General features: G+C 51.3%; 1 protein-coding gene across 2 annotated transcripts in view; it reads left to right on the forward strand.

Annotated features, from left to right (window-relative positions):
- Window positions 1-23,414, forward strand: part of GAREM1 (GRB2 associated regulator of MAPK1 subtype 1) — a 162,677-nt gene that overhangs the window by 124,618 nt on the left and 14,645 nt on the right. The window contains exons 3-4 of one of the 2 annotated variants that reach the window (XM_079783703.1): window positions 4,409-4,539; window positions 16,376-17,509. In XM_079783703.1, the coding sequence (XP_079639829.1) occupies window positions 4,409-4,539; window positions 16,376-17,509 (1,265 nt within the window). The remainder of the gene's footprint in view (window positions 1-4,408; window positions 4,540-16,375; window positions 17,510-23,414) is intronic. The other variant, XM_079783704.1, reaches the window with a different exon arrangement.

Below are 23,414 nucleotides of genomic sequence, written 5' to 3' on the forward strand. Positions count from 1 at the left end.
TCCTCCCCACCAAACTATAATTTTAGGAACTGATGATAAGTGATGTAGGGAGTCAGATTTTAGAGTGGGAAACGCTGCATTGCAATATTTCAAGTTTGTGCTTTTAATTTTTAAATTATGCTTAAGATTAGCGGAAACTTCCAAAATTGGTAATAAGAAAATGAACAGAAAAGTCACAGAATATAAAATATAAGTTGCTTCATTTAAAAAAACACACAGATCTACCTTTTTAGTAAACAATGCCATTAAAACCCCAATGAGACACTATTTTTCGCCTATCAGATTGGCAGTGATCATTTTTTTCGAAGCATTAGGGAAGGTATGAGGAAACACGTTAGTAGTGGGCATATGAGTGGGCAGAGCGTCTAGAAAAATCAGTTTGGCAATAACTATCGCAAATGAAAAAGCACTTACCCTTTGGCCCAGCCATTCACATCGAGCCTTCCCCACCAATGTACTGGCACTGGGTACACAAACATCAGGACCGCTCAGCATGTCCACTTCAGCGTCACTGTGGCTGCCAGGACCGGGACCGACCGGATGCCCGTCCACCGAGGGCTGATCACACTCGGTGTGCTGTTTGCACAATGGGGAATACATGCAGCTAAGAACAAGGCAAACTCTTATGGAGCGATCACAGACTACGCAGAAGGCCTCCGCCTGCTGTTAAAAGAGCGGCGTTGTGTGTGCCGGTAGGTAACATCGAAGACCATGTCTGCTCAGAGGTGGCCCGGAGCTCTGGGCTGCCGCTGGGAGGAGAGCTTGGGGTGAGACTGGAAGGAGACACACTCCATACCCTCTGGGACCGACATGTTTGGTAAGGGCACGCCTTCAGTCATCTTGAAATCTCTTCCCACTACCCCAGAAAGGGCAGCTGGGCGGCCCCCCAGCACTGACGGGCCTTCGCCCATTGTTGGTGGGAGTGGGCGTTCACACAGGCTGCTCAGAAGGCAGTGATGGGTCGGTGCCTTTCCGATGACAAGATGCTTACCGTTCAGCTGGCAGTCCGAGCCCACGGACTCTGCAGCCTGCGCACCTGAAGATAGCAATGCAGGAGTCTGTGTGTGTCCGGGTAAACCCGGAGATTAAGTGCAGGATCCTGTTCGGGTTGGTTTGCTTTCTGAGAAATCTCAGCGGCTTTGTGGTTCCTATGACTTTGGAGAATGGTTCCCTTCTTCCCAGTTGGAAATGGCCCAGTGGTCTTAAGGTTCCGTTCTTCGGACCAGATTGCATCTCCTTCACACGATGGGCTCGAAACCATCTCCGTTAACGGCGGGGTCCCGGCTCGGAGAGCCCCAGGAACAGAGAAGGGAGAAGAATCCATTGTTTGTTCCCTGTTCAATGAGCACCTACTTTGTAGCCAGCTGGGAGCGTCCCTCTAAATAACACAGACCCGGTCGTGGCGTCCAGCATCCCGGCGTTCCCGTTCCGTAACCAGGGCAGCCGCGCCCAGGGCGCCGTGGGGTCCTGGTGCCGTTTCTAGCGCTGCTCCTTCCTCTTCTGTTCCGTCATTTCGTGCTGGTTGGCGCGGCGTTTTCCCACTCCCGACGAGGAGGGACATGCCCGGGGGATCGTGCCGTCCACTTGAGTCGTGGGCCTCCCTCTCCTGTGTTCCTTGTTACTGACACACACGTGGGCACGTGCGGACGGGCCGGGCAGCGGTGCAGCGCGGCTGGAAGGGAAGGTGGGCCGCGGACCGTGCTCGTCACCCGCCAGGGTGGGAACCGGGGAGGCACACGTCCCAGAGCCCCATCTGTCCGGGGAGGCACACGTCCCAGAGCCCCATCGGTGCCGCAGCCCGAACCCACCTCCCACGAACCGGAGGCCGGAGCCTCCCAGCCAGGGGCCTGAACCTGCCGGACCTGAACTTGGCCTCCTCTCACTCCCCCTGTTCTTACTACGTGCCTCGGCGTCATTGGCTCTTTCTTCTGAATGAGCAAAACCAGTGTCCATGCCTCACTCCTGACAGGTGGCCTTTTATGTCTAACCCTTTGCACTCGCTTGCTTTTTTCTCGATTCCTTTATTCTAATGCTAACCATGTCGAGTCACACTCGACATCCGAGTGCAAAAGGCAAAGAAGCATGTGCTGCAGGACGGCCCGCCCGCTCCTGCGACGGGAGCGGGGACCCTGGACTCCCCGGCAGGACTGGGCCTCCTCGCTGAGGGGAACCCCCGTGCTTGTTCTGAGCGACACACACAAGTGGGCGTTTCCTGGACGGCAGTTAGTCCTGGTCCCCAGAGGGATGACGCGGCACAGTTTTGGAAACACGCATGAGAGCAGGGCGGCAGGGTGCCGACCTTTGCTCTGTAAGCATCACCTTGGATGTATTTAAACTGGACCGATGGGCCTGTTGGGGGCGTTGCCTTGGCTCCGGGGGCCTGAGTCCTGCAGCGGGGCCGGCTCTCCGCGGAGGCCTGTCCTGAAGCCCTCAGCGCTGCTGAGAGACGAGGCGCTCCTCCTCCGAGCGCGGCTGTGACAGTGACAGCTCCGAACAGATGCTCCAGCGACCTCCACGAGCTTTCACTCTGCTCTTCACGAAACGGTCTGTTAAGGAATTAGTTCCCCCGCGTGGGGGGGGTGGGAATGTGCCATGTCCATTGATTTCGCATCTGGCAGGGAGCTAGCTCCTAACGCCTGGATGGTCCCCGAGGTTGGATGGACGTTGCTGGGACGTCCAGGCCGCAGCAGCCACAGAGAAGAGGGTGGCACACGGTAGCTCAGCATCCCTCCCAGAGTGCCTCGCGTGGGCTCCCAGAAGGGGGGCTCAGGGCAAGGTAGGTCCTAGAACGCTGGTCTTGTCAACGATGGGGAGAGAAGGGGGGCGTTCCTGTCAGCTGGGGGTCTGCATTGTCCTCCTTGTCAAATCCACTGGCGCAGTTCACACTGGGCGTCAGACTCCCACGGAGGGGAAAACTTCCGTTCTCAGGTACACAGGGTCGGCTCAGTTCGTGGTCTCAAGGGCCTTACGAGAGACCTCGGCGTCACTGTTCAGGGGTGTTGGCGTGTAGGCCTGGTCATCTTCCCTTCTGACGTCTGCCTGCTTGTCCCCGCCGTCATCTGTCCTGTGCACTGCTCCCAGGGACAGGGCAGCAGAGGGTGGGGCAGACCTCCCGCCTGTTTTTGTAAACAGCGTGTGACCGGTGCGCAGCTGGTCTGACTTGTTTACCCATCGCCAGCGGCAGCTTTCGAGAGCTAACCGAATGGAGTCGTTGTGACAGAGACTACTTAGCCCACAAAACCTAAAATATTTACCGAGGACGTTTGCCAACCCTGCCCATTAAACGTCACAGGTAGCCCAGCCCGTGGGGCTCAGGGGTTGAGCGTCGACCTATGAACCAGGAGGTCACGGTTTGATTCCCGGTCGGGGCACATGCTCGAGTGATGGTCTCGATCCCCAGTGTGGAGCCTGTAGGAGGCAGCCGATCGATGATTCTCTCTCGTCATGGATGTTTCCGTCCCTCTTCTTCTCCCTTCCTCTCTGAAATCAATAAAAAATATTTTTAAAAACATAAAAGGAAGGAAGCCACTTGCTGCAGGTGCCACGTGGCTCGTTCATTAGAAGGAGGCGCACCCCCCTGCACCCCCCCCCAGCCTCTCTGTGCCCAGGCTCCGTGCCCATCCACAGCAGATCCCCGGTGATAGCAGCTCGGGAGTCCCCACGTCGCCCACGTGGAGTTGAAACCGAGGAGACCTGTGAGAGCTGAGGGTCCACGGCATTGTTTGGTGCTACTTGGGAATTTTTGGAATACTCCTCTAAAAAATCAGCCCCCTAAGCCGCTCGGCCTTGGTTTGAGAATATAATGTGTCTGGGTTATCACCACGAGAGGACTACACGACTTACTGTGACAGACAAAGCGAGCGACACAGAGCAAGTTTGTACTTGGGGGTCAGAATACAGGCAGCATCCGTTCAGCTGGATGTCGGTCCTCTGGTAACACACTCTGAGTGTAAGCAAAGAAGCAAGTACACGTCTGTGCTCGTTCTTAAGCTGGTGATTAAGAAAACCTGCTGTGGTCTTTTTTGTTGTTTGTTTGTTTTTGTTTGTTTGTTTCTTTGTTTTGTATATTTTTTATTGATTTTTTACAGAGAGGAAGGGAGAGAAATAGAGAGCTAGAAACATCGATGAGAGAGAAACATCGATCAGCTGCCTCCTCTGCACCTCCTACTGGGGATGTGCCCGCAGCCAAGGTACATGCCCTTGACCGGAATGGAACCCGGGACCCCCCAGTCCGCAGGCCGACGCTCCATCCACTGAGCCAAACCGGTTTCGGCATGTTGTTTTTTTATGATCATGATCAGAAGCCTTTGACAGGAAGAGTGGGCGTAGGGGAAGGGGATGCCGCCACCACGGGGACAGCGGTCCCCCGTCACCATCTCACCTCTCTTCTGTTTACCGTGTGTTTCAGGCCAGTTCAAGCTGCTGGAACAAGACCGGGATATCAAGGAGCCCGTGCAATATTTCAACAGCGTGGAGGAGGTGGCCAAAGCGTTCCCTGAGCGCGTGTACGTCATGGAGGAGATCACGTTCAACGTGAAGGTAGCGCTGGAGGAACCACATATTTATCCCCACTAGAGCAGCTCAGCTCTCAGGCCATGTGTACCCATCTGGGCCTCACAGGAAAAGGCCGTCTCCCTCTGAGGGGCCCTTGTCCTCGGAGGGGTCAATGGCCAAAACGGGTCTTTTAAGAATTGCTTTTGCTGTAGCCGACCAGAGGCCCAGACGGGTAACTACGCTTCATTAGCCCTATCTTTTGCTAACCTGTCAAGGCAGGTCAAAGGTTGTCTTTCTCTCATTGGGACTTTATTCCCTAACATGTAATAGTTGTTTGGCCAGATCTCCTCTAAGGCTGATGCTCCACTGGTAGGAGCTGGTAAAAGGCATAGGAAGACCCGGCCGGCCTGGCTCCGTGGTTGAGCGTCGAGCTATGAACCAGCAGGTCACAGGTTTGATTCCCGGTCAGGGCACGTGCCCGGGTTGCGGGCTCGATCCCCAGTGAGGGGTGTGCAGGAGGCAGCCGATCAGTGATTCTCTCTCATCCTTGATATGTTTCTCTGTCTCTCTTCCTCTCTGAAATCAATCACAGTATTCTTGTAAAAGAACCATATGAAGGATCTAATACGGTCAGAGCACAGCCTGGGATCGGCATATGTCCTTCCATTTTTCAGAGACTGCCTGTATCAGGACACACGGGGGGGATTAGTGTATAGGATGTTGCCAGCGGGAATTGACTGGTCCTTGCTCATCAGAGAAAAACCAAGTGGTGTTTACAGCTCTGCGTTCATTTTGCATTTGGAGAGGGACTCACCAGAGAAGCCATGCCAGCAACGAGGTGCAACCTTATTGCCTACAGATCCTCTGCCTTTTCCTTAGCAGCACGGCATTCAGTGACACTAAGACATCTCAGACAGTGTTCACACCCCCAGGAGTTTCTGTTGGACCCCACTTCAGCGAGAAGTCCGACTGAGTCCCATCCTCTGAACATGTCGAGGTTTAGAGGGCAAGATGCGTTTTTCTTAGCAATTCACTGTCTGTGACAGACAGACTGCGTGCATGGGATCTGAGCCCACAAACGCCGCGGTGTCTTTGGGGGTGAATCACTCCACCCTCGCTTCTCAGGAAGGAGGGGTGCTCTCAAGACAGCCTCCTTTGTGGAGACGTGGTTCTGTCCATTTCATTGGCTAGGCCAGCGGTCGGCAAACTCCTTAGTCAACAGAGCCAAATATCCACAGTACAACGATTGAAATTTCTTTTGAGAGCCAAATTTTTTAAACTTAAACTATATAGGTAGGTACAAAAAAAATAAAATAAAATAAAATAAACTATATAGGTAGGTACATTGTTATTAACTTAATTAGGGTGCGTGGTATTTTGTGGAAGAGCCACACTCAAGGGGCCAAAGAGCCGCATGTGGCTCGCGAGCCAGTTTGCCAACCACTGGATTAAGCTAAGTCATTCTCTCTTCCAGCTCTAAAACACAGCTGCTGTGGTCTACTATCTTTACTTTTATTATTAACACTACTGAGATTTTGCATAGCCCGGTCAACCTGTATTCAAGACACTTGTGTTCATTTACATTGAGGATCTGTGAAAACACATTCATTTTTAATCTTACCAAGAGTCGTTGGCCAGAAGTTAATCAAATCCTATTCCATTCGTGCCTTGATATGATTTAAATGTCCCCTTAGAACTTATATTTAGAATTACCTAAGTGGGAAAGAAAATCATTTAGGAAGGAAAGCTAGTAATTTTAAACCCTTTTCTGAAAACACTTCATGGATTTTAAAATAAAAGATTTAGAATTGAAACATGAGCCTGGCCAGCGTGGGTCAGTGGTTGAGCGTCTACCTATGGACCAAAGCCTAAAGTGACTACTATCGCCCTAACTTGTTTGGCTCAGTGGATAGATCGTCGGCCTGCAGACTCGAGGGTCCCAGGTTCGATTCTGGTCAAGGGCATGTATCTTGGTTGTGGACACATCCCCAGTAGAGAGTGTGCAGGAGGCAGCTGATCGATGTTTCTCTCTCATCGATGTTTCTAACTCTCTATCCCTCTCCCTTCCTCTCTGTAAAAAATCAATAAAATATATTTTAAAATAAATAAATTAAAATAAAATAAAATGCCTACTATCTGGCCCTGTAAGAAAAAGCTTGCCCACCCCTGAGGTAGAGCATAAAATCATCCTAAAGTGAGTTTCACGTTCTCAAAAAATTCCCCACCACAGAGTGTTCCAGTTTCTCTCTATTTAGTGCTTCACAGCCAGGGTCCTCATATGAAGAATATCGCATCTGTTCCTTGCTGTTATGGTTTCAGAAATAGCCCTCCACCTCAAGTGCGTCTTTGGAGACTTCTTACACCAGGACGGAGTGAATTATTTCACGTGTCTTCCGGCCTTTCAGACTCAGCCGGGCCGTGATGAGCCACTTCCCCACCCCGCCTTTTCCTGCCATCAGGATGATGGCTAACAAATTAAGTCTTCATTTAAGCCTGCCTTTCTGGTGACGTTGGTGGCGAGCGGGCGGGGAGGGCGGCCTGCGGGTCCGCGCTGGGCCCCGCGCAGCCCTCTGAAAGTGGTGAGAGGCGCTGACTCCACTGCGGGCGCCCCAGCCTCCTGCAGGACAGTGACGGCTCTCGAACCCGGGGAACCCCAACACCCTGATCTGGACGCTACCACGCTGCTCTTTTCAGTGCAGCTCCTGAGGCCCCCGCTTGCCGCTGTTCCGGCGGCGATAGCTCCCCAGGGGCACGGAGCGAGTCTGCGTGGTCTCTGCGGGGAGCGGGCCCCCTCCAGCCGGCACAGGCCTCTTGGGAACCATTCCCACGTGGCCGGGCGGGCGCTGAGCTGACAGCCCTGTCACCTGCGTCCCAGCCCCCGATCCCCGGCTTCGGCACCTGCTTTGGCAGGTGTCAGTGCCCAGCAGCAGAGCTGCCCTCGTATGGCGTGAGGGGTGAGGGCGTCAGGCTTGTCTTTGTTAACAGGAAAAGCATCATACACGATTCAGACAGCGCCCATGACAGCTGGGCTTCTCAACCCTGAGACACGTGATCAAGAGTAAAGTGCTAAGCCCAGCCGGCGTGGCTCAGTGGCTGAGCATCGACCTAGGAACCAGGAGGTCATGGTTCGATTCCCCGTCCTCGATCCCCAGTGTGGGGCGTGTAGGAGGCAGCCGATCCATGGTTCTCTCTCATCACGGATGCCTCTATCCCTCTCTCCTTCTCCCTTCCTCTCTGAAATCAATAACAATATTTTTTTAAAGAGTAAAATGATAAAATATTGTCCATCATCAGCAGGGTGGACGTTTGCAGACATGGAGTGTTTATAATCACTCCATCGGGGGCCTTCCTCGGTGCCTCGTCCTCCTCCTTTTGACAAACATGAACCCCGGGAAACGGATGTTAGCCGGCTTCACTGATTCACAAGAAGCCACAGAGCTACTCAGCAGCCCTGCCAGGTCGCCTAACTCGATCCAGGCCCCCCTCCGCTCCCTCCATTCTCTCTGTGGGTTTGGGATAAGGGTTGGGATTGGGATCCGAACACCCCTTCACATGAACACGAGAGCGTGCACACCTAGTGTGTTGTCCATCTAAATAAATGTTTTCCGTCATTGTTACCTAGCCAGATCCTTTGGTTTTTGGATTTCTGATACGCAGGGTTTGGCGGCTTTTATGAATGTTATACGTGCAGATTTGTACACCTTATTTCATACCCGAGTATCAAACCAGTATTTTAAAAAATAAAATCCTGCAAGTTAACGTGATGTTTCGTCCCTATTGGCATCAGTGCAGTTTCTGATGAGATGAACCTGTGTCAGAACGAACCCCTTCAAAAATACTGCTGTAAAGTATTCACCCGGAATATTAACCAGTATTCACAGAGAAACAAGACTGGAGGTGGGTTCTTGCATTGTTCAAGAGACGCTGAAGGGGCGGGCGGGCGCTACTGAATACACACGCAAACGTTCTAAAGCTGAATAGAATTCATGACGCTGAGTTTGGGGATTTTTTCCCCCAAGGCTTTCGAGTTCCTGGGAATCAGCCTCCTTCCCTCCCCCCGCCCCCCAGTCATGGACTTGAGGCAATCCGTGTGCCTTTTCACTTAACACATTAGTTCCCCTTCGGAGCTGAAGGAATCACGCTCTTTCCCCTTCGGCCAACTCGTTAGACTGTGTCCTGTTCCCCTACCAACGGCAGTTAACAAATTAAACATATGTCCTAGTTCTCGACTCCTTTTCACAGAGCACACGACAGGCGAGGCCTTGAAAACGCATTAGTGGAGAGGCCTCCGACGGCTTGTGGTTCTACTCCTGTCGTAATGGCTTTCCTCCCGGCCGCCTCCCGGATCCTGTTTGTCTTCCAAAGGCAAACACAGCTCGCCGGCCATCGCCCTGGAAAGCCAGACAGAAGAATGGTGCTGGAGCATGGACTGCTCTCCGGGGAGTGTTCTGTTTTGTTGGTTTGTTTTAGGAGTATAATCATAACCATCGTCCTAGTTTAAAGTGTGTCCCTCGACGTTTGGGAAAGGACCCTCCTGGGGGGGGGGGGGGGGGCGGTCATCAGGAGGCCCGAGCGGCGGGGTCCCTGTGAGTTTGGAGAGGCCGGGCCGGCTCGCTCGGCCTCCTCTGCCGCCCCCGGAGCCTGAGTCACTCCGGTCGGCCAGCTCGGGGGTGGCTGTAAATCTGAACAGCAATCCCGTCCAAAGTGGCTGTCATTTCCGCTCGGTTCCTTAAAATGGGCTGCAATTCTCTGCCATCGTGGAGAGAAGGATTTGAACAACATGTAACCCTTCTTCTCGCCTCCGGAGACTCTTGTCTTTCTCCGGCGAGGCCCTCCCACGCGGGCGGTGTTCCGCGGCCTCACGTGAGTGTTTTTGTCAGCGGCCTCTGGTGTTTGTTGGGATACTTGCCTCGGCCGTCTGTGTTTCTGGTTTTAATGTTTACTCCCATTCCGCTGTGGGCTGGAAGCTAGTCTCCACGGGGACAGAACTGTGATGAGACGGGAGCAGGCACGCTGGGCCAGGGAGATCCTTCGGGGCGTCCCTCTGAGCCCGAACGGCGGCCACTGCCCCGAGGCCTGGGAGCTCCGCGCCTCGCTCTCGGCTCTGCAGCCGGGAGCCGCTGACCGCCGGACGGGGATGCATGTGGGTCTCAGAAACGCGTCACTTGGCGATTTCGTCGTCGTGCGAACATCGAACATCGGAGGGGGCACTTACACAGACCTGGGTGGGGTTGCCTCCGGCACAGCTGGGCTATGGGTACAGCCGACGGCTCCTCGGCCACAGCCTGGACAGCAGGTCACTGTACAAAACAGCACGGGACTAAGTCAAGCACACGAGAAATGATGTATCCAGGGAGGTGGCAAGCAGCAGTAAAAACTATAGTATAGTAAGTGTGTGTTTACGTAAAAATCTCTAGTATAGTAAAAACCCGTAACATAGTCATTTGTTGTCCTTATCGAGTATGATGTACCGTACCTAGTGTACGTGCTATGATTTTACACAACTGGCAGTGCAGGAGGTTGTTACACCAGCCTCACCAAAAACACCTGAGCGACGTGTTGCGCTAGGAAGATACAACAGCGATGAGGTCACTAGGCAATAGGGACTTTTTAGCTCCATCATAATCTTGTGGTCCACCGTCATACGTGCCATCCACCGTCATACATGCCATCCACCATCAATACATGCCATCCACCATCAATACATGCCATCCACCTTCATACATGTCATCCACCCTCATACATGCCATCCACCCTCATACATGCCATCCACCGTCATACATGCTGTCTACCGTCATACATGCCATCCACCGTTGCCTGAAACTGCTTTATACGGTGCAGGGCTGTACTCACACAGAGATCAGAAACTACCATTTGCTATGCAACCTGAAGTTTGCTGTGTACCTGAATGAATTTTAAAAATTACAAGTGAATGAATCTAGAGGGAGCTCCTTTTTACTTTTTATGTTCAGTCTTTCTTACGATGAGTCAGATGTCCTTTATTTTTAAGATTCATTCCGGATGGTAAATTGGGTACAGTTGTGAGGTTAATTATTTCAGTGCCTGAAGACAGACGGGTGCTTTTTGTGCCATCTGAGATCTTAGGCCTCTGGTGCGCATCACAAATTAGATCATCGCCGTCGTACTTGCCATCCTTGCCCTATTTCCTGTTTGTTTTGTTTTTTTTTAAAAAAAAAGACACTCGAGATTGACATTTATTGAACTCTTCATGCGCTTTCTCGTTTTCTGCCTTTCTCCCAAAGAAACGAGTTATAAAATTTGAAGTTTGGGGAGCAATGTGCTAATATTAATTAAATATTCTCTATTTAATTTATACATCAATCAGATCAATCCTGATTTTTTTTTTCCCCAAGAGCTGAAATTTTAACCTCTGTGATATAGCTGATCTTTAGAACAACTACTTTTAGAGAACAGATTGCCTGTAGCCAGAACCATCGGGAAGAGAGAGAGAGAGAGAGGGAGAGAGAGAGAGAGAGAGAGAGAGAGAGAGAGAGAGAAACTTTACATCAGTGTTTTGCAATGTTGCTTGACGATGGGCTGTTACTTCTGAATGGTATTGTGCACCGTAAAACCCTGATCGTTTCCTGGATTAGACCTATTAGAGTTGTTTAGATAACACACTCTGAATTACTTCCTCTCAGGAAACAGTGAAACTGGAACTGTTACCCAGGCACGCATACCAGAGCACTTAGACAGAACACATTGTTTCTTTGGCTATTAAAAGAGAAATAAAGAGGAAAGGAATTATGCAAATAAATCACATCTGTAGAAGCCAGAGGAGGCTATTTGGCTCGGCTGCCACAGGAAGAACATTTCTTTATGAGCTTCTTCATCTGTCACCGGCCGTGACCACAGGATCGGCGGGTACGTGCGTCTCATCGTTTATGCGGAGCTAATTGCGAGCACTGACGATGGCGTCAGAGCGGGGAGCGCGGAGTTACAGATTGCACTCACACATGTCCTGCGTGTTTATGTAGGGGAGTAGGAATCGCTTCCTTTAGCAGTACACACATACACGGAAATGTTGACAAAACTGTTGGATGTGCCCAGAGAGTGGCATTTAGAAAGGATCGTTTTGATCTGTTGACTCGATGCACAGACTGTCTGCTCTGTATCTCAGACGCTGTGTAGACATTCGCCTTCCGTCCATGTGGTGTGTGCTGCTCCGTGGACCTGTAATGGGTTCATTCTGGAAGGAGTGTGTTTATCAAGGGAAATTAGGGAAATCATAGTATCAGCGTAAAGGGCTGAATAACACGTACGTTGTTGCTTCTGCATATTGGAGAAACGCTGTCGGCTCCTGTAAACTGGAACGAGTGTGGTGTTTGAGAGAGGGAACGTGTGTGTTTCTCAGGTCTCATGAGAACCCTGCCTCTCGGCATCCGTCTCCATCCTGATCCAAAGGGACGAACGGCCAAGTTTCCTGTAAAAGTTCCAGTGAAGAGGAAGTGGAGAGTGCGGCTGAGCGTTCTGGAGACCAGCACATCCCCCTCCTTTGAGGTGTCACAGTAATGATCTTTCAGGCCCTGTTCTGACATCAAGTTTTATTCTGGGATAACAGTCAGAACTTGGAACAATTCACAGCATAGAAGACAGGATCACGCTTAGAAGTAGTGATTTGATTTGCCCTAGCTGGTTTGGCTCAGTGGATAGAGCGTCGGCCTGCAGACTGAAAGGTCCCGGGTTCAGTTCCAGTCAAGGGCACATGCCTGGGTTGTGGGCTCGATCCTCAGTAGGGGGCATGCGTGAGGCAGCCGATCATTGATTCTCTCTCATCATTGATGTTTCTACCTCTCCCTTCCTCTTCCTTCCTCTCTGAAATCAATAAACGTATTTTTTTTTTAAAAAAAGAAGAAGTAGTGGTTTGGGCTCAAAAACAGTAGTGAATGGACTAGAAACCAACATGAACATACAGAGATGTTGAAGGCATCATGAAACAATTGAAAGAATTAAAATGTTTTATTCTACTATTATTTTAAAATATGTTTTTATTGGTTTTCCTTAGAGGGATATAAAGGGAGGGGGGAGAGAGAGAGAGAAACATGGATTGGTTGCCTCCCACACACACCCCAACCAGGGATCAAACCCGCAACCCGGGTATGTGCTCTGACCGGGCATCGAACCTTCAACCTTTCGGTTCACAGGACAATGCTCAACCAACTGAGCCACACTGGCCAGAGCTAACATGTTTTATTATTAACAAAAGTAATAGTAATAGTCACTCTTTATTGAGAGCATACACTGATTCAGCCTGCAGAGTAGATGATGATAGTCCCTCTTTACAGATGAGGAGACTGAGATTCAAAAGAGTAAAACACTTCGTGTGAGGTCGCCTCACAATAAAGGCAGGATTCATACTCGTCTTGTACTTTAGTTAACAGCACTGTACCGTTAATATATTGTACCAATTAATTTCCAAAGGCCATAGTTCTTTCCATTTATCTCTATCAGGGGCCAGCAGACTTTTTCTGTAAGGAGACAAGAGTAACTATTTTAGAGTTTGTGGGCTGTATAGTCACTGTTGCAGCTACTCAACACTGTCACAGAGTGAAAGATCTAAGGCTCTACGTCAGGGGTCCTCAAACTTTTTAAACAGGGGGCCAGTTCACTGTCCCTCGGACGTTGGAGAGCCGGACTATAGTTTAAAAAAAAAAAACTATGAACAAATTCCTATGCACACTGCACATATCTTATTTTGAAGTAAAAAAAAACGGCAAAAACACCCGGCGGGCCGGATACATGTCCTCGGCGGGCCGCATGTGGCCCACGGGCCGTAGTTTGAGGACGCCTGCTCTACGTAAATGAGTGGGCATAGCTGAGGCCTAATAAAACTTTATTTACAAAGTTAGGTGGTAAATGTAATGTAAGATTGGGACCCTGGACAGTAGTTTGTTGACCTCTGGTCTATATCTTGTAAGTTTAATGAGATGCTAGCTGAGAATAAAAGCCTTCAGGATAACCCAAAAGTTAGAATTAATAGCAAACAAATCTTTATAGGGATTCTTGGTGACCTAAGAATCCTTAAAATACAATAACTTGAAAAACCTTGAAGCTGCAGGAAAAGAGCCAGCCTTCGTATGTGCCAAATACTGTCATGTATGAATTATTCATTAGCTTTAAAGTAACCTAACCTGTATTCTTCAGAGCTGTCAACACTGTAACACACGAGGACCAAATGCGATGTGGTATGCTGGTTTGATACTAGAGCAGAAAAAAAAGGGGCATGAACGGGGGGGGGGAAAAATAGTGAAATCCAAGCAAGGCTTGTCGCTGAGTTAAGCGTCTTGTGCCGATGTTAATGTCTTAGCTTTGATAATGCACCAGGTTATAGAAGATGTTAGCAAGAGAAACTAGGGGAAGGGTAGACAGGAGCTCGCTTACTGCCTTTGCAACTTCCCCGCAAATCCACAATTATTTCAAATAAAAAACTAACATACACCTATTTATTTATTCACATTCCTAAACTTACTCCAGTGTAGAGAAGCCGGGGACCCATGTGAGGGCAAGGTGAAGGCTGAGTTTGAAAGGAAGCCCGGTGAAGTGGAGACCTTAGTTTTAAAATTATACTTAACTTTGAGTCCATTGAGTCACCAAAAGTGGATTTTAAACCTTAGGAACCTCACTTGCCATTGAAACAACATTGTGCTGCTATTCATGGTCTGATAAAGCCTCCTATAGAGAAATTAACTGCTCCACAATAGAGCTGTTTTTTATGGCACGAATGTGGACTGGCAATTGGCTTGTTCCAAAGGTTAAGATCATGCAGAGATGAGCAAGAAGAGTGGAGTGGGTGAGAAGTCATTTACAGAGATTGTTACCACCTGGTTCCCTAAACACAGACTGATGATTACTGCTCGGTAAGCAATATGAGCATGACCGGTCACTTTCCCCAGATGCCTTTTTAGTTACGTAAGAGAAGAAAGTCGATCATAAAGATAACATAATAGGACTATAGACTAATGTCACCTGTAAGATACATAAATCACAGATCAAATATTATCAGAGAATTGTGCAATAGAGCTTTAACAGCATGATAATATGGAGATTACTTCAGGCATGCAGAGCTGTTTAATATTTGGGAATCTACTATTTTAAAAGTAGTGCATTAAAATTTTAAAAGTAAACATATAGCCAGCCATCTTATTGAATACAGAAATAGCGTTTGGTTCTTAAAAAATTTGTATTTCTTTGGAGAAACTTAGAGAACTAGAATTGGAAAGACACATTACTATGATTTTATTTTTATTTATTTATTTATTTATTTTACATTACTATGATTTTAAAAAACTCATCTCAGCCCCGGCCAGGAGGCTCAGTTAATTGAAGTGTCATCCTGTACACCAAAAGTTTGAGGGTTCAATTCCCAGTCAAGGCACATACATGGGTTGTGAGCTCAATCCCCAGTAGGGGGCATGCAGGAGGCAGCCAATAGATGATGTTTCTTCTCTCTATCCCTGCCCCTTCCTCTCTCTCTAAAATCAATAAAAACATTTTTTTTAAAGTTCATTGCAGTGCTAATGATAATGCTAAGCATTGGAAAAATTCATCTAACAATAAGGAACTGGTCAAATAAACTAAGGCATACCTTAGATAATGGCCTATGTTACTTTAATATTATAATTGATGGTATACATGTATACATAAGAAGAAGAATAAATTATAGTGAGAAACTCAGGAACAAAATTGTGCATGTGTATTTATATCTCTGAGGTAATTTGATACATTTCATTTTTTAATTTCTACTTATGTAAAATTGCTAACATAGATTATTTTTAGTGGTAAGACTGTATCAACTTTGTTCACTTTTGTATTTCTTCCAATGAGCATCTGTCCCAATTCCAATTTTAGAAAATTTAGTAAAATGTTAATAGTTTTTAATAAAGGACTTTTTTAAATTTACTGCACACCCCCTATCCCCCACCCTGCTTATTGAAGAAAAGGAATTTTTTATAGTGGTTGTTTATGAAAGCAGTTTTTATAACTGGAAAAAGATATAATAAAAATGTTAATGTCCCGCCCTGACCGGTTTGGCTCAGTGGACAGAGCGTCGGCCTGCGAACTGAAGGGTCCCAGGTTCGATTCCGGCCAAGGGCATGTGCCTTGGTTGCGGGCACATCCCCACTGGGGAGTGTGCAGGAGGCAGCTGATCGATGTTTCTCTCTCATCGATGTTTCTGGCTCTCTATCCCTCTCCCTTCCTCTCTGTAAAAAAATCAATAAAATATATTTTTTTAAAATGTTAATGTCCCAGAATAAGGATCCACAGGGTAGGAAAAGAAGATGGAAGGGACTGTAGCAAACCATTCGCCATCGCTCTCTGTGGCTCCTGGGCTTCTTTTCTTTTTGCCTTATTCCTCTCTATTTCCCACATTTCCGCTAGTGCACAGGTTTCCTTTTTCTTCAGAACAAAGTGTATCTTTAAAAGCCTAAACTAGCCAAAACGGGTTTGGCTCAGTGGATAGAGCGTCGGCCTGCGGACTGAAGGGTCCCAGGTTCGGTTCCGGTCAAGGGCATGTACCTTGGTTGTGGGCACATTCCCAGTGGGGAGTGTGCAGGAGGCAGCTGATTGTTGTTTCTCTGTCATCGATGTTCCTAGCTCTCTATCCCTCTCCCTTCCTCTCTGTAAAAAATTAATAAAATATTTTTTTAAAAAAAAAGCCTAAACCAATGTCATCTTGTGATCGTCAGCCACATCAATACTTTTTAAACGGAGTGGCTGCATTTCGTGCTACCCCCAAAACCACATTTCCCCCCTCCTTTTGAGTGTGTGTCCCCAAGTCCTGTCTCCGGAGGCAGGCTCTCTGCTTCCCGGGGTGACCGGGCGGCGGGGACGCTAACCGGCCGTGTGCTTGGCCTTGCAGGTGGCGTCGGGGGAGTGCAACGAGGACACGGAGGTGTACAACATCACGCTGTGCACGGGCGACGAGCTCACGCTCATGGGGCAGGCGGAGATCCTGTACGCCAAGACCTTCAAGGAGAAGTCGCGGCTCAACACCATCTTCAAGAAGATCGGGAAGCTCAACTCGCTGGGCAAGCTGGGCAAGGGCAAGATGCCGTGCCTCATCTGCATGAACCACCGCACCAACGAGAGCGTGAGCCTGCCCTTCCAGTGCAAGGGCCGCTTCAGCACGCGCAGCCCGCTGGAGCTGCAGATGCAGGAGGGCGAGCACACCATCCGCCACATCGTGGAGAAGACGCGGCTGCCCGTGAACGTGACCGTGCCCAGCCCGCCGCCGCGCAACCCCTACGACCTGCACGCCATCCGCGAGGGCCACCGCTACAAGTTCGTCAACATCCAGACCAAGACGGTGGTGGTGTGCTGCGTGCTGCGCGGCGACCGGGTGCTGCCGGTGCACTTCCCGCTGCACCTGGCCGTGCCCAAGCTCAGCCTGCCCGAGCCCCCCGGCGGCCGCGGCGGCCCGGGGCCCGAGGCGCTGGCGCTGCGCTGGCTGGCCGTGTGCCGGGAGCACTTCGACATCGACGAGTACTCGCGGGCCGTGCGCGACGTGCGGGCCGACCGCGGCGAGGACGGCAAGAGCCCCCGCAGGGGCCCCGGCCCCGGCCCCGCGCCCAGCGCGCTCAGCCACGCCCGCGACGAGCTCACGCAGTCCTTCCACCGCCTGTCCGTCTGCGTCTACGGCAGCAACCTCCACGGCAACAGCGAGGTCAACCTGCACGGCGGCCGGGGCCCGGGCGAGGGCGCCCCGCTCCCGCCCGACCTGCCGCCCCACCCGGACCCCCCGGCGGGCGGCGGCAGCGACTACCTGTTCCCCGAAGGCGGCGGCGAGGAGCCCCCGGGGGGCCCGGCCCGGGCCGAGCTGCCCTACGAGGAGCTGTGGCTGGAGGAGGGCCGCCCGCCGCTCGCCCGCGCGCTCAGCCAGAGGGGCCGCGGCGAGCCGCCCCGGGGGCCGCCCCGGGGCCCGTGCGCGCCCGCCCAGCCGCCCGCCGAGATCGTCCTCCCTCCGCCACCGCCGGTGCCGCCCAAGTCCGAGGCCGTAAGTCCCCCCTGTTTCCACACCCACACCCCCACCCCCGTCCCCCCTGTCTCCCCCCCACACACCCCCACCGCCGTCCCCCCTGTCTCCCCACCCCACACCTGTCCCCCTGGTGGCGAGGGATGCGCCGGCCCTCCTGGCCCGTTGACCTGGAGATCAAAGTGCAGTGGGTGTGCTTATGTACACACACACACACACACACACTCACACACAATCACACACACATACACTCACACACATACTCACATACACACACACTCATACACACACACTCACATACACATACATACATACACGCACACTCACATACACACACATACATACACACAACACGCAGACACACACACTCACACACAACACACTCACACAACACACACATACACTCACACACACACTCACATACACTCACACACACACACAACACACTCACACACACTCACACACATACACACACACACACTCACACACAACACACTCACACACAACACACACACATACACTCACACACACACACATACACTCACACACAACACACACTCACACACTCACACACATACACTCACACACACAACACACTCTCACACACACTCACACACACACACACACTCACACACACACACAACACACTCTCACACACACACATACACTCACACACACACACACACACACACTCACACACACTCACACACACACACACACCAGAACCAGGAGCCAGGGTGATTCTCTTAAAGTCCCAGACTCTTGATTCCAGTAATTACAGGCTGTTGTTCCTTGTGGTTAAGCCCCTTAAACCCTCAACACAACTCAGTGCGGAGGGCCTCTCTCAGAGTGGAATGTGGAAGGTCAGCATCGGAGAGGAGAAGGCCCTCTGTGTGGACCCCGGTCTCTGGCGGACAGGCCTCCGAGCCTTCGCTGCTCATTGTTGCTTGTTGGCTTTCACTAGGTCTGAAGGGAGGAGCACGAGAGGCGTTGGGTGTGGTTCTGTTCGTTTACTGGACAGAACCTGGGTTTCTGTTCGTTTACTGGACAGAACCTGGGTTTCTGTTCATTTATTGGACAGAACCTGGGTTTCTGTTCATTTATTGGACAGAACCTGGGGTTCTGTTCGTTTACTGGGCAGTACCCCGCTCGCTCATGTTCCTTCCTTAGGAAAGGCTAACTCCCCGAGGGGCGGTGCTCGAACCAGCCGATTTGCCTGACTTAGAGTGATCTATCAGAGCTTGCTGGACGATTTTTACTGAGATAAAAAGTGCACTTCCCTTGGCACGTTTTACCAGGCAGGGTTTTCCTCTGGGCTTGAAGAGAACCTCTTTGGGAATTCTTCACAGGAGAGGAGTGGGGTGTTGTTCGTTTATAATTTAATCATTTAATTCATTGAGAAGACATCACATAGTCACTCTAAATTACTTTCCACCTAAGAGTAAACCAAAGTATATGCAAAGTAAAAAGAATTGCAAAAAGAAATTGACAAAGTTAACTTTAAAAAAAATTGTATGTACTTGGATGCTGAAAATTTTAAAACATCATTATGCCTGGCCGGTGTGGCTCGGTGGTTGAGCATCGACCTGTGAACCAGGGGGTCACCGTTTGATTCCCGTGAGGGCACATGCCCGGATTGCGGACTCCATCTTCCCCAGTGTGGGGCATGCAGGAGGCAGCCGATCCATGATTCTCTGTCATCGTTGATGTTTCTATCTCTCTCTCCCTCTCCCTTCTCTGAAATCAGTAAATATACATATATATATATTTTTTTTTTAATAGAGATTTAAACATGACCTTCGCTGCCGTGCAGAGAACAGATGATAGGGAGGAGAGAGCAGGAGCCGGGAGCCTAGAAGGTGGCGCTGACCGTCCCGGAGGGATGAGAGGCGGGCGCCCTGAGCTCCGCGGCTGGTCGCTGAGGGTGGAGGGAGGAATGAGCTGCTTGAGAACAGGGGGTAGAGGTGGATAGTCCTGACTGGTAAAGTGGCTGTGGGCGTGGAGGAAAGAGAGACATCTCGGCACACCCCTCGATGTTTAGCCTGAGCAGCCCAGTGGGGGTTCGTGCCGATCACAGTGACAGGGCAGCCTGAGGAGGAGGAAGTAGATTTATCTGAGGGGGAGGAGGGGTCCAGAGGCATCAGCATAACCTGTATCTCCTCCATCCCCGGAGTGCCCTGGAGACCACAGTGCAGTGGGTGTGCTTATGTACACACTCACACACACACACACACACACACTCATACACACACACACAATCACACACACACTCACACTCACACATACACACACACATACACACACTCACACACACACACTCACACTCACACATACACACACACACTCACACTCACACATACACACACACTCACACTCACACCCTCACACTCACACACACACTCACACTCACATACACTCACACACACACACACACACACACACACACCCCACAGCAGAACCGGGAGCCAGGGTGATTCTCTTAAACGGCCTCTCTCCAAGTCGAGAAGGAAAGGTCAGCATCGGAGAGGAGAAGGCCCTCTGTGTGGACCCCGGTCTCTGGCGGACAGGCCTCCGAGCCTTCGCTGCTCATTGTTGCTTGTTGGCTTTCATTGGGTCCGAAGGGAGGAGCACGAGAGGCGTTGGGTGGGGTTCTGTTCGTTTACTGGACAGAACCCACTGCGGTGGTTTCTCCTGCCTCCAGCGGGATCCTTAAAGGAAAGGACTCACATCAAACACAGGCAACAGACAAAATAAAAACCCATCTGACGGAAGCCCCAGAGCATGTCCAGAGGGCTCTCCGCCCCACCAGGGCGTCAGCACGCCTGTCCGGAAGCCTGGCGCTGTGCAGAACCCCGTGTCTAAACCGCGGAATTACCTAGGGGGTGAGATGCGAGAAATATGACCGTCAGGAAGACCTGGGCTCTGAATCCTAGCACCTTTCCATTGGTAGGGCAGGTGACAGGTGAGAAGAGGTGACTAGCATGCCGGTTAATATGTGGTCATGGATTATAGATCATGTGTGGGGATTCGGAGGAGAGAGCTCTAACTGTGCGATGCGTGAAAGAAGCCTTTAAGACATTTTCAGTGAACGGACAGATGTAGATAGTGAACTGGAAAAGCGGGGAGACGGGAAGGAAGGACATCCCGGAGAAGCATGAGAAGGGTGTGGAAGCGGGGACAGGGGCGGGTAACCAGGAGGTCGTGATGGGCGGTAGAAAAGGGCTGAGTGGGCTGCGGGAGGCAGGGGTGGCCCAGCGACTGGGGCCAGGTGTGGACACCAGGACGTCAGACAGCACCTGCGCCCGGTGCCGTGCTCGGCTGCCCAGGCAGGGCCCGCGCCCTGCAGTTTCCTGAGAGAGGACCGGCTCTGGCTCTCTGTCCCAGGACCTAAGAACTCCCGGGAACCGCAGGCCTAGGCTCTCTCCTGCTCCTTGGCCTGCAGGCACAAGCTCAGCGACCTCTCTACCCAGTGCAGGTGCTGGGCTATTGGGGGAAGTCTTGGCAGGGTTCGAGTCCTTGGTCCTTTCATTCGTGTCAGAGGATGCTCCCCAAAAGACAGGGAGGAAGTCAAAGGACACTCCTCCTGGCAGGGACTCCAGGCGACTTGAGTCTCCCCTCAGCCACGTAGTTAATGTTTCTTGAAGCTTGGAGCCCTGCCATGAGCCGTTCCTGTCGGACTTTGGTCCTGCCTGGCACATAGTGGGAACTCCTGTCTGTTGAGTCATTGATTGGCTCCTACATGGTGCTCACACCCAGTCATTTATGTAACCAGGTCTAAAGGTAGGAATCTGTTTGCCTGTGGCAGGTACGATGAGTAAGAACATAAATATGGAGGCTCTACCGTGACCTTGGTACTAAGAGAAACATGTGACATGTGAAAACCAAAAGCAAATCTTACAGGAAAAGTGTGGCCTCCAGTCTACGCTGTGATTTCTCGTGATGCAGGAGAATCTGCTCAGAGCATGTCCAGTGTTCATAGAATGCTGTCATCACAGCGATGTTTTATGAGCACTGAACTCACTCGGTTTGCTTTAAAAAATTAGACTTTCAAAATGAAGTGGTGCTTCCTACTGGTTCTGTGACCGTGAAACACGTTTCCCCTCTTGGACGCGTGTGGGATCCAGAGGGCGCCGTGGCGGTCGGGCGTGGCTTCCGCTGGGGATTGTCCGGAGGGAACGTGAATGGGGCAGAGATCCAAGTGCTCCCGTGGAATTAACTAGAAGTCTCTGCGTAGCGCCAAGGGAGGAAGTCCTGGGGGGAGACCAGCCCCGCGTCTCCCAGCTCTGCCGCCTGATAACTGAGGATGGTGCTCAGCGTTCCCGGGAGACGGTGTCTGGGACGGTGCTCGCTGCGCCCAGTCTTTAGGATAGAAGGTGCTGGGGCCAGGGAATAGCAGAGAGCGCGTCTTTCCCGGGAAGGGAAGCGGGGCTGGTGGTGGGCGGTGAGCTCTGTGTTGCCGTGGCCCGTGGCCCAGGCAGTCCGAGGTACCGTGGCCCTTCGCAGTGTGTCCGTCCGTTCATTCCGTCCTGATTCCGTCCTGCGCTCCCTGCTCCGGGGGCCTGCGTTACCGCAGGCGGCTGTGCGCTCTGCCCAGCAGTGTTGGCGGGCTTTGTTCCTGTCTGTGCGAGTGAGGAGAACTCTGTCCCCTCCAACCATCAGGCTGCATCTCTGTCCCCCAGGCTAGGCTGCTCAGCGCTTTCCCACCCACACTCTAAGGGAGAGAACTAGGTGTGGGACCATCAAGATCCCCAGAAACTTGACCCCCTTCTTCTCTTCTATGCTTGATATGGCTGTTTATAAAGCACTAGTAGCCCGGTGCACGAAATTCGTGCACGGAGGGGGGTTGTCCCTCAGCCTGGCCTGCACCCTCTCCAATCTGGAACCCCACGGGGGATGTCCAACTGCCGAGGGATCGGGCCTACACCGGCAGTCGGACATCCCTCTCGCAATCCAGGACCGCTGGCTCCTAACTGCTCACCTGCCTGCCTGCCTGATTGCCCCTAACCACTCTGCCTGCCAGCCTGATCACCCCCACCTGCCCCCCCTTCCGGCCTCATCACCCCTAACTGCCCCCTCACCAACCTGATCGCCCCCAACTGCCCCCCCACCAGCCTGCTCGCCCACAACTGCCCCACCCTAGCTGGCCTGCTCGTCCCTAACCGCCTCTGCCTCGGCCCCGCCACCATGGCTTTGTCCAGAAGGTCTCCCGGAAGGTCTCCTGGTCTAATTAGCATATTACCCTTTTATTAGAATAGATGCTCTAGTCCTTACATGTTTTTGTAAATATTGTTTAATAAGGTTTTTTTTATAAAAAAAAAAAACACAAAAAACAAAGGTGCCACTTACCACAAGGTGAGAGACGGTTCCCTTTCTAACAGGAGTGTCCCAGGGAGAAGCAAACCGCTCCCGGCTCCAGGCCTAGGAGGAAACTGCTGCAGTGCCCCGGGGACTGTGGCAGGCGAGCCCAGGCTGAGGGGCATGCCCAGCTCACAAGATGGGGGCAAATTGTGCAAAGTGCCCTTGAATCAGAATGACTTGACCATCTCTCTTAAGTGGATTATCATCCTTGTCTCTTACGTTTATTCTAAACACATCCTCTCTTTCATAACACTGTGGGCCTCTCTCCATATCTGTGTTCTGGGCCCTGGCACATACGTCTCAGGTGTTCCTCCAGGTGACTGTGTGAGTGACGGTCTGCAAGGCCTGTGCCTTGTATGTTTTCCTCTTAGAAGTGCCATTTTGGAGAGCAGTGATGGAAAGGCTGTGTATTGCATGAAACCCTATAAATAGCACGTTTGACCTCAGACAGCTCTGGGCTGTGCTGTGAGTTACACGTGATCAAAGCTACAGACCACAACCTTCTCCAAGCTTGTGCAGCCGGTCCAGCCTGGGGCTGGGAACCCAGAGACGCATTCCCTTCTTCTTC

This window comes from Cnephaeus nilssonii, assembly GCF_951640355.1.
Source record: "Cnephaeus nilssonii genome assembly, chromosome: 11".
NCBI lineage: Eukaryota > Metazoa > Chordata > Mammalia > Chiroptera > Vespertilionidae > Cnephaeus > Cnephaeus nilssonii.